The following is a 14,661-nucleotide window of genomic DNA, read 5'->3' as shown; positions in this document are numbered from 1 at the left end:
AAGAGTTTCTTACATGAAAGCATTTAAAATTAATTCACATTTTCGACTGAAAATTGTTCAGAGTATCCGTAGAAATATTTTATAGTCTCAGTGCTATTATCCATATAATCCTCTCCTTAGAACTTCACCTTTGCCTACAACCAGTTATCTGATATTTCCAGATTTTTCTCTAATTCTCTCAGTGCTAAGAGTAATCATGCTCTAGAGCTGTTGTACCTTACATCTCTCTAACTCCATGCTTTGCTCTAGAACAAGTGAAAGGAAACAGCAGAATGCTGATTGCAGCGGAGGCTTTGTTAATATATCCTTATATTAACAATAGTAATGTTCTGTGATGCTGCAGAAGGGTTACAAAATGTCTAACTACTGACCTGTGGTTAGTCCAGTTTAGTTAAGGCTTTGTTAAAAGCCTTAGTTAAACAAAGCCTTCTAAACTGGACTTTTATCTGGGTTTTATTTGTGGACAATAAATCATCCTATTCCTATAATGTTATGTTAATAGTATGTCTAAATGTATTTCTAGACAAGTGCAGTATCTATCAAGAAAGTATATGTTTATGAAGAGCATGAATTAATTAATGAGAACCTCACTTCTGCCTTGATGCATGTATGCTAGATCAGGGACTGGAATTAAAGAAGGAGTGTAAATTTCCACCAGTTTACCATGGAAATTTTATGTTAGTAAAGATAACAAAAAGTCAGCTGTACAGTTGTGCTCAAAAGGATGTTTTTTCAGTTCTCAATTGGAAAAAGTATTGTTTCAGGGTAACCATGTGCCCTACTCCAAGCTTTCTAAATTCCCTACTCTCCAGAAGAGACCATCATTAAAATGATTTATGACTAACTTCACCTTTTATTGCAAATTCTGTGGTATGCCTCTTGGGCGTGTGACAGAGTCTTACACTGTGTGATGGAGAGCCTACTAAAAATGAAAAATAACTCAACTTTTCAAGGTACAAATGGTGAGCAGTTTAAGAAGTGGAAGAAATGTCAATTTCCGAATCCTGGATGTGGACTGGTGCACGTCAGACAAAGTGGTCTTGGCATCAGACGATGGGTGCATTAGAGTTGTAGACTTGTCCATGAAACCGTCGTGTTTTCGAATGGATGAACAGGACTTAATAGGTATGTTGATCACTTTTTTGCTGTTGACTGCTAGATATTCCACTTCGAAAGTGGACCATAAAAATGTTCAGCACTTCTGTTAGAATTGTCATATGTAGAGGATTAGGTGTCCCTACAGTGGTTTTCATAGATGCAGATAAATTTTTTAGGCTTAGCGTATACGGATGGTTTTTTTGTACATGTTTAATCTCCTAAATAAACTATACTATTTAATATCTTAATTGGAATATAAATTAACAAAATAAGAGCTTTTTGTACAGATGTCTAGCAAGTTGACCTAAAAAGCATGGGTACATCAATTGGGTATCAGTACCTATATCACTGCTATTCATTACTAATTTTGAAACATTTGTTAATGTGTGAAAATGTCACACAATATCTTTTCTGATATTTCCAGATATCAAAGGCAGTTTGTAGACTGATTCATTGCTTTTCAAAGCAGATTTTCCCACTGAAGTCTGAAATAGCAATATTAGTGCTTTGACTTTTTTACCATGTGTTTAAGAAGGGAATTTAAATATTTAACTATTTAAATAGTTAACTAAGCTACATTTTTCTATTTTTTTTATTACTGATGTTCCAAATAACTGCTTTTGTTTTGTTCTTTTTGGTCAATCCTGCCTTTACTCATACAATTTCCTTAAAACACGTGGATTCTGACTAAGGCACGTAATAAACAAAATTGTGATGTGGGGAGCAGTGGTGTGGGATGTTTGAAGAAACACGTAATTTATCACAGCTATTTTTACTATCACATGAATGTTCTGTACTATTAAGCTATAAAAATTAATGTTCTAAAACCAAGCACACTGAAATCAGGATACGCCAGGGTTAAGGTTGCCTGTGATTTAGCTGTCCTTCTGCCTCTACACTGTGATAATATTTTAATTTTAATTACAAAATCACATTTACAAGATTCCTACATCATTCAGTGCATATGAAGTACAAGGCATTGCTGAATATTTAATAATGTAGCTGGTTGGTACTTGTTTTACTCCTAAGTCATTGGGTAGCATTTACTGCATATCATCCAAACCTTGTACTGAATACAGACTTACTGACTTTTAAAATTTGTATGACAGTAGATAGTACTATAAGTTTCATCTTATTTCTTTGCTAATATAGACATGTATTAAACATCACAACATCCTTTTGGGATGGTGGGTATTAATCCTTGTATTATACTATAGAAACTACGATTGCAAAGTAAAACTAAAACATACGTTATGGTACATTTTGGTATAGCTGTACTTATTTTCCACCATGTCCTTGTAGCAGCAATAATCATCATATACAGCTCTACTTTATACCAGTATAACGTATTCCAGGAGTCTATGGCTAAACTCAATATGGAATGTCCCGAAATTCTCATTTGAGCATGGTTGATAACCTTGTACCTTCTACGAAATGTTTTTGCTTGAGTGTAAAGATGAGCTTTTATGTCTAGTAACCCATGCTGTGTATATGAAAAGCCTGTGATTTATGATTTTCTTCTGGTACTTGCTAACAAGGTGGTACATTTTATGGTTACTGAACACAGTGTTATTGCACATTAGCCACTCAACAATGAATCTTTTCCTTTTCTTTCAGAACCTGCATGGTGTCCCTATCTGCTTGTTCCAAGGGCTTCATTAGCTTTAAAAGCATTCTTGTTGCATCAGCCGTGGAATGAGAAATACTCTCTAGATATTATAAACATGTAAGGAGAAATATATTTCTATATAAAAAATATTTTTTTAAATTCTACATCTTTTATTAGTCTTTCTGTGCACATAACTGTGATACATGTAAGTTTCCTCACTCTTTGGGACAGTCAAAAAGATAATAGTTTCACTATTTATTACTAAGAGTAATAAATAGAAAAGGCTTTAAGGTCAAGTATTTTGTTTCTTTTGACTTTCAGTAGCCCTTAGCTATTGAAAACTGCTGTCTACTTTAAGATACTGGCAATATTTTGATGTCATTGACGGGTTATATTACTTTAGAGGACAACTGTGTGTTTGTTCAAGAAGTTAATGTAAGAATAGTCAGAGTTGGTTTCTAAAGTGTAATTGAAAGTGATATTCTAACTGATAGTCTAACAGGCATATCTTTACTTTTAGTGAGCTATACTTCACATCGTAGTAGGAGCACCTTTCTGTATCCTTTACTGTGTTTGTGTACTGTTGGTAGTCACATAATAATGGGCTAGGCATTGTCATTTTCATTAATTTCAAGGTTAATGAACAAAAGAAAAGTGGGAGAAGAAAGATTGGCGGCACTGACTCTGAGACTGAGAGAAAACAAAACAATTTTTCATTACTATTTTGGAGCTAGTAACTAGACAAAGAATCTTGCATGAATGGCTTACCATAAGAATATAAAAGATTGTTTCCATATATATTTTTGTGTTTTTCTACTACCAGTAATACTCTTCCATTTCAGATAATTCTGTCATTTTGGTAATATAGGAAACTTTTTTTTTTTAATCCAGTGATTATCCAGAGAATGAAAATGTTAAAAACCTTCTTCAAGAGCAGTTGAATTCATTGTCCAAGTAAGAATTTTTCTATTAATATTTGAGTAAGCTAGTGAATTCAGAAAAGGCAAAAAAAAAAAAAAGACGACATTTGTGGCAATTCACAACTTAATGAATAAAGAATGCTTTTTGCCCTCTAAAGATAAGCTTGAGTAATGACAGCTTTTATTTTAAACACAGTTAATTTTTTTAATGTAACTCCTAAAGGTGGTGCTTTATTCATTTTATTGAAGATTTTAAATTATTTCTATTTTTTCTAATTAAAAAGAAACCGTAATGCAATCTCAAAAATATTTTTTTTTTAATAAGCAAACTATCTCAAAGTAGCTTGTTAAATATTGACTCAACAGTCAAAATGTACTGTTCTGAATATATAAAGTGTGATGGAAGTCAGTATTGAATTTTTAACATTGAGTTAGCATAGTAGTGGCTGATAACAAGAGTTTTAAAGATACTGATTAGGGTTAGTATATAATTTGTGACTGACCAGTGAGCATTCCTAAGTTTTTAGGCAATACTTCTTGGTGATGTATGGTTCTTTGATGTTGGTCCAGACTGTATTGGACACTGCTACTTAAATATTCCAATGTTTAAGGTATTTAAGCTCTGAGGAAGAAAAGACAAACAATTCTAAAAATCTTTTATTGAAGATATACTTCCAGAGTAATGTTCATGCAGGTTGCTCTGCTTACACAGAAAACAGATTTTGACATTCCATTTAAACTATGAAAATAATATTTGAAGCTAGTAAACAGAAGTTTTTCCCTTTTCTTTTTGTCCTTCCACTTAGTAGGATGGAAAAGATGACAGCGTATTTTTATCAGTCTGAAACGTATGTAGAAAACCTAAATTCATGCATGTGGATCTCTTATGCTATGGCACTACATAGTTGTAAAATTATTTGTGATTAAATTTGTCTTGTAATTTGTAGAATCACTGCAGAATAATTTATAGCTTCGTATACACCCTTGTGGTTGTTCCCTTTATTACAAGAATAAGGGGTTCCTTACAGACTTGCTGTTTGTATTTAAACTGGTAGAGTGACTTGCTCCTTGAGATCCAATTATAATACAAATTATGTATACTTCCTGTTGTAATTGTTTTGATGGATGCATTTGTCAGTTCAGAAAAGAAATTGTGTATTTTTGTTTCGATTTTTTTCAATTTGTAGGTGATACATCCTATTTGTGTTCAAAAACAAAAAAAACTTGCACAGCATTTTACAGGTTATTTATGGCTTTCTCTTTTTGCAGTGACATAAAGAAACTCTTGCTTGATCCGGATTTTACTCTCTTGCAAAGATGTCTCCTAGTTGCCAGGTAGTAGAGATTCAGATAACTATATCAAATGTTTCCTAATAAAATCTTGATCATATTAATGCATATGAATGTGCTGAAGTTTAAGTACTCAACTAGTTCTCCTTTAACTCAGTGCAATTCCTAAAGTATTTTCTTACCCATGTCGTCTTGAGTGTTTTCAGGACTGAGAATAGAAATGTGACCTTACTGAAACACTTAGTTTTATTTGCTTGCTGGATGTAGAGAACTTCCTTCTGTCTTGGTGGTACTTTCATAAATGCAGTTCTGCTGGTTACATTGCATTTAGTTGTACAATGCCCAAAAATGTAATTCAGAACTTCACAATACACAATAGGTTATATGCAAACTGGGGAACGCCTGTTTTTTATTTCAAATGTATTTGTTCTGTGGTGTTCCTCTACCTAAACTGTAGCTAATTTTAGTCTGTCTATATTCAGAGATGTTTTTCAAACTTAATAACTTACTTGTAGTTGAAAGAGGATATTGATGATTAAGTATAAAACAATAATAAAATATCAATTTCCACATATTTGTATGCTGAACCTTCACCGAGTTTAATTGCTATTGTAACAGCAATTCTGGCCAATGTCTGTCTTATCTAGCTTGCTGAATGTCATTCCTTAATCTTTTCTTGTAGTTTGTCCCATTGATAATGCAAAGTACTTGTGGTGCCCACAATAATGCATGGTCTTTGTGAAAAGATATTTTAAATGTGTAATATTTTTATGTGACATATGAAAAAATACAAACATATTTCACATCCTGATTTGTATCTTCTCAGACTGTATGGGGATGAATCTGAACTGCATTTCTGGACTATTGCTGCCCACTATTTGCACAGCTTATCCCAGGAAAAGCCTGCAAAACCAACAGACACAGCTATCCTTCAAGAACAGTTGGTTAATCCATTGGATATATGCTATGACATACTGTGTGAAAATTATTACTTCCAGGTATTTCAAGGAGTTGAAAAATACATTTTATAAGAATGTGATCAGAACTTTAAAAGCTCAGCATTGTAACCTTATTATTATCGTAGAGCTTTTCACTATACATATTTCACTTTTACTAGTAAGATACAACTCTGGATTAAATGACTCCCTATTATTTAGAAATAGGGAGATTTTTGGAACTCCCAAAATGCTTCCATATTTTTTAAATGCTTATTTTTATGTCTTATAGTAGTCTTATGTTTATAATATGTTTCCTTCTTCTTGCAGAAATTCCAACTTGAAAGGGTAAATCTCCAGGAGGTGAAGAGATCGACGTATGATCATACCAGGAAATGTGCTGATCAGCTTCTTCTCTTGGGCCAGGTTTGTGGGTAATATTTTAATTTTTTGTTCTTCTTCTTCCTTGTCCGTTTTATGTACTTATCCTATTCAATTAAAGGTTTGTCTAACTGATATGTGTTGTTTCATACTTCTGTTCACCAGTGGATAGTTTTTGCTGTCCTAATATGTTATTACACTGCAGACTCGGTGTAATGATATGGTATACGGTAATGTTTGGTATTATCTTCTTCAGAATGTATGATTTTTCTGGGAACTCCATAAAAGTCTTTCTTCCCATACGGTGACTAGAAAAGAAAAATTACATTTTGAGTTTCCCAGAAATAACTTAAAAACAGCATCTTTGGGATAACTCAGTCTGCACTTAGTACTCTTGTTTTAGGCGACAAAGGACATGTCTAAGCTTTTAGCAGATCTGTACTGAGCAGTGAAACACTGTACAGAGCTGCTTACTGACACCCTGATAAGAATATTGTTGCATTTGTACAGTATATATCATGAGCTGTTCCCTACTAATGCAGTTGTGCTCCATCCATTTCTAAAAATAGCTTTGGTGTTACTAGCTTGAACTTAAATGATTTCTGTGCCACTGTGCATTTGAGCATGTCAACAAATGTTACCAGTAAAAGATGCCAGAAATATTTAGGCCATAGAAGGTCTGTTTAAAATGCCAGTTTATAGGAAGTTTAAAAATACCAGTTTATTGAATCACTGTATTTTAATATGTATTTAATGTGGCTTTTCATTATTTCTGTAATTATCTAAGCCATCAGCTTGACTGACCTCATCAAACTGACATCTCTAAAAAGTTAGGCATCTCATTTTAATAACAGGCAGAGATGACATGCCTGCAGTAATTCATTCTATTCAGAGACAGGTGTCTGTGGCCAGTGTAATGAGCCCCACTGTTGTAGGTGCTCAGCTGTAGCTAACATTTTAAATGGATGAATTCCACCTTTGGTCTAAAATATCAGGTATTTAATCAGTCCTTGAGATCCTGGCCAGTTTCTGCATCTTTACAATTTTATTTCTTCTCTGCTTATTTTAAATGTTTCTCTTCCTTTTATAACTCTGCAAAAGATTATGTAGACAAGGAAATAAATGTTCTGAATTAAACTTTTCTTTGGCTTCTTCTAGAAGTTTTAGGCTGTGATTAAATATTATATTCATGACGGATGTTTAAATGCTTTCCTTACTAAGGATACTTTACTGAAATAGAATCTTAATTATTACTATGCTGGTAGCTATTTTTGTAGTTTGTTTTAGAATAACTTTCATTGTTATTTGTTCCATGTCTTAAAAAGGGTAAAAATATAAAGACTTTTGTTTAAAAGTGAATATGTTGTGGTCAAATTTGTGTATTTATTCTCTTGCCAGACTGACAGAGCAGTACAACTATTGTTAGAAACGAGTTCAGAGAACGCACATTATTACTGCGATTCACTCAAAGCTTGCTTGGTCACAACTGTCACCTCATCAGGTCCATCTCAAAGTACCATTAAACTGGTAGCAACCAACATGATAGCCAATGGAAAGCTTGCAGGTAAAATGTGACTTTTATTTTATGTTTGCTTATAAACTAGTAATTCTGATCTTATTAAAGCTGCTAATGGAGATGTGAGAGCGGAACATTGTAATAGATCCTATATGTTGCATATGTTATAGTATGCACTATCTACAGCAGTTAACACAAAAATGATAAGTAACATAGTTATAAAGCTCAACTTGTTTTGATTCATTTTCATTGGAAAATGTATTTCTGGGGTAATTCTCTTAGCAATTGTTTGCACTAAAAGAGGCTGAGCACATAAAGCTACATATTTTCTACTTCCCTAATTAAAGAATTAATTAAAAAATGGTTTCTTATTACTGAAGTTGAAATACAGACTTGGTTTCCTTTCCAGTTCACAACTTGTTTCAAAAAGTGTGTTTTCTTACATGTACAGGTTAATTTTGCTTAATGCAAGAGATGTTCACAATATGATGATTGACTGAAATATTCAAAGACATGCAGAGAAAGTATAGATGTCTGTACTTTCCTGGAAAAAATACTTTCCAGTCTGTGGACAATTAACACTTCACTGTTAATAATTACACTGTGGACAACATTAAATTAAAATAAAGGATTATTTATGAAATCTGTTTATTTGACTTACAAAGATCATGATCTCTTTATGATGAGAAGTCCAGTGAACTCCTTGTCATTTGTATTTAAGACAGAGATAAAGGAGAGCTTTGTGAGGTCCTCCTAAGCTCTGTAGCCCAGGAAAAGGATACGATCACTAACACCCAGGTTATATGGAGAGTCAGGTGGTAGAAATTAGGGTTTTTCAACATCTTCATATGCTAAGAAGGATATAAGAGAGATCCTTTTTCTGGGGATGAATGATCTGCTCATACTTACAGAGCAACTCTTTTTTCCTTTAACTTATTATATAGTGTGCTTTTTATTTTCCAGAGGGTGTACAGTTACTGTGTCTGATTGATAAGGCGGCTGATGCCTGTCGCTACTTGCAAACTTACGGAGAATGGAATCGTGCAGCATGGCTTGCAAAGGTAGGCAATTTCTCAATTTTCAGTTTGCTAACGTAAGTGACCTACTTAGCATACGTAGGTATGAAGGCTGATGAGGGTGCTAAAGTTCTCCAAAGTCAAAACACTGAAACATCAGTTTGAAATACCATCATCAGCTCTTTCTATGTGTAAAGCTATGACAAGCCAGTCCATTCAGTGTCAACAGGTGGTTCTTCAGCCTTTTGACTACAAAGATCTGCCCTGGTCATCCAAATGACAGGATCGGGGCCTAAAAATGATTAGAATACTCAAATTTCTAATTTTTGAGCAGTGATTTGTGAAGTTGCATATAGCTGCAGCAGTACAGAGTTCATAATAAACTACAAAAAAACACTCCTGGAAGAGGATAAGTAATTAGGCAATTAAGTGACTTTGTGCTGAGCTCCACGTAGCTTGTGTGCTCATTGTAAAGTTAGTACCAACCACATAAATTTGCACCAACTTCTGTTTTGGTACGCAGACATTATTACAGTAAAAGTATCTAGACACAGCATTAATTCTCCATATTATAATGGACGGGAGTCAGTAAGGATGATCTTTCAGTGTAAAGTTTCTGTTATGTTTCCTGCAGAAAGTATGGAAAAAGTCATACTCAGATTTTCTAAATGGATGAATCCCACTCTTAAGGACAAAACATCTTTTATTTTTCTTAAGTTTTCAGCAAAGGATAAAGATTTCTAACTTCTTGATACTTAAGGTTTTAGTAAAGCCTTGTGGTAAAAACAATGTTAATCACGTGTGAATGTGGAGTGACCACAGTGGAGTTTTTTTATATCTATGTATTTCCTCTTTTTCTTTGTATTATATTCGTTCAAGGGGATTAGTGTACTTTTTATAATAAAATTGATAATTTCAGATGCTTTTACTTCTGCTCAGAGTTTCTCAGTGAAAAAAATGAAGCAGAAGCAGAATGCTCTCTTTAGTTAGCAGCTGAGCATTCGTAACTGGCTTTCCCATCTCTTAAAGGTTCGTTTAAACTCAGAGGAGTGTGCTGATGTGTTAAAGCGTTGGGTAGATCACCTTTGTTCTCCCCAAGTCAACCAGAAGTCCAAAGCCATTCTTGTCCTCTTGTCACTGGGATGCTTTACAAAAGTTGCAGAGATGTTGCACAGGTAAAGCTGAAACAGCACAATCTGCATTTTGTCTTGTCCAAAATTGTTATTTAACCATTTGTGACTCGGAAGTCAAGGGGGAGGGAGGAGGTCTGCAGTTTGATTTCTGACATTTGTTTCTATTTTAGCATGTTTTTCTTTAACCTCAGCAGTGCGTCATTTCTGTGTGCTGGAACTGATGTTTTTGTTGCAATTTCAGGAAATATACTGGCACTTAAATTTACTGCAGGCTTTAAGATTGCTAGCACCCATTGACAAAGCAGTAGCAATTTATAGTAGCTATGATTATTTCCGAGTAAGTTGAGCCTTGATCTTTCAAAAATTTTGCGTCAAACGTCAGTTCCTCGAGTACAAGGAGGAAGGGGGGATGCAAGAAGCTTGGGGAGAGGGCAGTGCCAGACTAACGGGTGCAACAGTATGACCTGTTCCTACGTACTGCCTGGGAGCAAGGTAGCAGCATTCACTGCCATGAGGAAAGCACTCAGCGCTGTCATGATGCAGTGAACGCTCAAGGCCTACGAAGCATGAAGGCACAGAAAGCAAGGTAGAGCAACATTGGAAACTGAGAGAAATGTGTGATGTGAGGGTGAATATTGCCATAGTGGCAGCTAAATGGTGACACTGTTTAACCTTGGCGATGTTCGGAAGCCTTGTTCAGCCCTCAGTGCAGAAGAGATTTGCCACTCCAGACCTAGGTACCAAATTTTAGAAAGCCTGTGTGCAAGTGTTTTGATGCAATGTCCTGGAATACTTTTCTGTTTTCCTGCCCTAACAAATTATTCTCTTTTTTTTCCATTTAACAGTATGAGGTACTTCGATAGAGCGGCTTTATTTGTTGAAGCTTGTCTGAAGTATGGCGCATTTGAAGTTAATGATGATACAAATATCCTTTTTCTGAAATCCTGTTTTTGCATCTGTGTACTCATACACAGTGAGTATGCGTGAGCCAACGTTAGATGAACTAGTCTGCACAGGAATAGGAGTTCCTATTTTATTTTCCAGGTTGTGTAGTTTGAAGGAAGTATGAGGAAACAAGTGAAAAGGAGTCATTTGCATAAATCCATAACATTACCTCCTCCTGATGCTTTGTGAGGCCAGGGGAACTGGAAGACAAACTAAAAGGGAAAAAAATAAACATAGGGGAGAAAAGAACAGATGATAAAATGTTCTTTGCAGAACTTGGAAATCATTACTGCAGACTGTGTAGTGAAATGAGTGGTTCAGTTATATTTAAACGCTGTATCTCAGGAAAATAATCCCGCATTGAACCCCTCTATACACCAGCATACTGTTTTAGTGACTGAAGTCCTTTATGAAGGAGTCAGCTTTGAGACAGTGAAAACAAAGAAAATTAAAGGTCAAGATCAGATGAGCTGAAAATGTAATAAGTATTTTAAAAGGTATCTAAAGTATTGCTCAGTACAGTGTGCACATCTAACCTGATGTTCTGGAAACTCTGAACAGTTGCTCTAACTTTTGTATTACGTGCAATAAATAATAACGCATATGTAAATAATACCTGATTGTGTTTTATGGAGTCATCACTGATGTCGGCTTGTAAATAAAAAAGCCACTAATAAGTCATGTAGATAACTCCAGATCTAATTAACGAACAAATCTTGTAGTATGACCTTAAAATTTCTTAATGTCTTCTGCAAGTTATGACATGGTATTATGGTAGGTACTTATGCATGTCTGAAACTTACCTGTTTTAGTTTCTAGCACTCTGCATGTTGCCTGATAAACGCTAATATGCGTTCAACAGTAGAATATAAAGCAACTTTTTTGTCTTTATTTGTGCTGAAAAATACTGGATTAGCACAATTGACGGCAATGTTCAGCATTTTCAGCTTGGGAGAGCTAAGGAGTGAGGAGAAAGGAGGAAAAAAAACCAAGATTCTGAGTTTCTTCATTTTGCTATTCATTTGTGTTTTCCTTAATGCTTCATTTACATAAATTGATCCACGCTGTATATGCAGATTATGCCAGAAGCTTGAAGCTCCTGGGCTTTAAACAGGGAGCTATTCTCTTTGCCTCAAAAGCAGGAGAAACTGGTAAAGAGTTACTTATGGAGCTCAAACAGCCTAAAGAGGAAGTGACACAAGAGTAAGAACTTTGTTTATGAGGAGATTTGGGTTGTCTCTCAGACTGAGATTCCACCATGTGAAAATACATTTTTCTCTTGAATCGCTGTAATAGCTGATATGTACGATTTGAGCAAAATTGTTAAATGTGTGTGGAGGCAAGATTAAGAACTGTTTTATGTTTATTTTTATCTTAAAATTGTCTTCACTCTCACAAGAGGGGAAAGAAGCCTATGATAAAATTATACAAGAATATTCCCAACTTTTTCAACTGTAGCAGAAATCAAATTTAAAACTGTGCTGAAAGAGTTCTATACCTGTGTAAAAGTCTTCTCCATTTACTTCTAAAAATCAAATCTTTATAGTTCTTCACTACTGTTGTATTTATATGTATAAATGATTCAATCTGTACTATAAAAATATAAATATATTTAAAGAATAAATATCACAAAACACACGGTTCTTTCCTGGAACATCGTGTTTTCTCAATCAAAATTTGTCTGTTTAAAATTACTGTTGTTTTAAATCAGTTCACTGTATTGTCGTTTTCATAACTGTCTGGAATGGAGTCTTTAACAGGTTTAGTTATGAAAGTCTCCTAACATTCCAAAAATCCATGAAGCGTCCTTTTTTTCAATTAAGGTATTGTTATATTCCATGTTATTCTTAAGTGTGCACTCTCTGCACACCCTGGGGACTAAATTCTGCCTTGTGTTGACTGGTCCATGGGATCAAAGGATGGGAGAAGATCCTACCTCAAAAGCCGCAAGGTAGGCTCCTGCAGAATATTCAGGAGACTGCTAACGCTGTCTCCGCAGTTGTCATTTTGTTTATTATTTTAATGTGTGATTAACAATAGGTAGAAAAAGCATTGTGCAAAGCCAAAACGTTGGCTTTTAATTAGATGCTTTTTATGCTATGGTCCAGATACTTAAGGATGCCACTGATAATGTCTTTTCTCATTTTTGTGCCAGTATTTCAGTATTTGAGTACTTGTTTTCATTATTGTTTCTTATGTCAGATATATCTTTTCTATTTATTACCAATTGACTGAGAAATTTTATAGCTGAGGAGTGGATGCTGATGTTAAATTGCCCTTGCAAATTGAAGACCGTGGCATGTGAAAATTAGTCTTGGCTAAAAAATCAAGTTACTCTTTTTACCAAGTTGTTGGAGCTACTGAAATTTAGTACGCAGTAGTGAAAAGAATCGTATCGTGTAAAAGGTCTCTCATTTGAATGTAATTCATGGCTTGTCTACTTAAAGTAATAGTGCGTTGGATTCTCCTCATGTTCGAGTATTTGTGGATACGTATTCTACACTCCTTCCTAGAGGAGCGCCAGCTTCGGGACATCTCTGTAACTCCGTAAACCTTTTAATTCAAATCTAAAATAGCATTTCTGATAAAATTTGAAAGTTTAGGTTTTTCAATAATGGTGTTTTTAATACAAATTTGACAATGTGAGTTTTGTTGCTCTGAATAGAAAAGTAAATGTTTTATCTGCAATATATCTTATTTCTTCTCAGCACATCTTACATACATCACAAAATACTTTCTGCTCAACGTATTACGAACAATGCTTATATAGTTATTTTAGCGCGGGAAAATAAGTATACAATGAAATATGCCTTAAGCTTTAACTGGTGAGCAACAGAGTTGAGCAAAATTAACTGTCATTAACAATGGGCTAAATTCTGGCTCACATTGACTACTACAACACTGCTCAATTCCTACTCTTGTGTTTGGTAGCAGTACTCATGGACAAGGCTACTAAAGAGTTAATGTAAGCACACGCAAACTTGTTCTTTGACAGATCACGTAGAATTGTTTGTCAGTGGGTCTCTGGAAAAAAATCTGCTTTAATATACACTTGGATTTGTAAAACTAATGTTTTAAAAGAAACACATTGCAAAGGCCTTTTAATACTGAATGTTTCTATGTACTTTCATGTGAAGGTTGCAGAATACTGTGTGGCATTCCCTGTTGAAACCTTTATGATGAAAATAGAATGTAAAAGTGATTGAAAAGTTTATTTAGCTAGTAATGCAGTCGCACTACAATAATAAAAACAAACTTATAAAATCTCTGTGTGTCTTTATTTAATACAAAAATGTCATCTGTTGTACTGGGATTGAATGCTGACTGTGTAATTGTCATTTTTCCTTCTGGACCGGCACAATGCTCAGGGCTGGTTTTAGCAGAGGAAGTGATTATCCTTTGTACGTATTAATCACTGTGGGAAAATAATGGCAGATTGGCGAGGAGGATTGTAAACACACTCAAGTGACTTGCAGCTGGGGTGTTGAAAAACACATATATCATACGAATTGTTGTTTGGCCTTCTGTGTTGGACAAGTAGAACATCTGTGTTCAGATCACATAGGCCTGTGATAGACTTAGAGGCACCCTATCGAACAGGCTTGAGATTCCTGCCCTGCTGTGGGAAAGATCAAAGCACGGTGGTAAACTACGCTTGTGTGAATCCCTGAAAAACAGGCGCCAACAGCAGGTTCGGCGATCCTCTAGCATGGACCGAGCTCTGCGGTGCCTGTGTTCCCGCTTGTGTGCCTCTGCCTGGGTGCTGCTTTGGGGATCCCCTGGTTGGCGAGGTAACGAAAATAAACTTACTCTGCATT

General features: G+C 34.9%; 1 protein-coding gene across 1 annotated transcript in view; it reads left to right on the top strand.

Annotated features, from left to right (window-relative positions):
• The window catches only part of WDR11 (WD repeat domain 11), a 75,056-nt gene extending 62,614 nt beyond the window's left edge, over positions 1-12,442 (top strand). Inside the window, exons 20-30 of the mRNA XM_009326030.1 lie at positions 954-1,125; positions 2,716-2,824; positions 3,599-3,661; positions 4,897-4,962; positions 5,744-5,915; positions 6,183-6,278; positions 7,632-7,797; positions 8,713-8,810; positions 9,795-9,940; positions 10,744-10,823; positions 11,893-12,442. Coding sequence (XP_009324305.1) covers positions 954-1,125; positions 2,716-2,824; positions 3,599-3,661; positions 4,897-4,962; positions 5,744-5,915; positions 6,183-6,278; positions 7,632-7,797; positions 8,713-8,810; positions 9,795-9,940; positions 10,744-10,823; positions 11,893-12,050 — 1,326 coding nt within the window. The 3' untranslated portion in view covers positions 12,051-12,442. The remainder of the gene's footprint in view (positions 1-953; positions 1,126-2,715; positions 2,825-3,598; positions 3,662-4,896; positions 4,963-5,743; positions 5,916-6,182; positions 6,279-7,631; positions 7,798-8,712; positions 8,811-9,794; positions 9,941-10,743; positions 10,824-11,892) is intronic.
• Positions 12,443-14,661: the final 2,219 nt, after the last annotated feature.

Source organism: Pygoscelis adeliae, unplaced genomic scaffold, assembly GCF_000699105.1.
Source record: "Pygoscelis adeliae isolate BGI_AS28 unplaced genomic scaffold, ASM69910v1 Scaffold4, whole genome shotgun sequence".
Classification (NCBI taxonomy): domain Eukaryota; kingdom Metazoa; phylum Chordata; class Aves; order Sphenisciformes; family Spheniscidae; genus Pygoscelis; species Pygoscelis adeliae.
The sequence above is the reverse complement of the archived record's forward strand: the minus strand, read 5'-3'. Positions and strand labels throughout refer to the sequence as shown.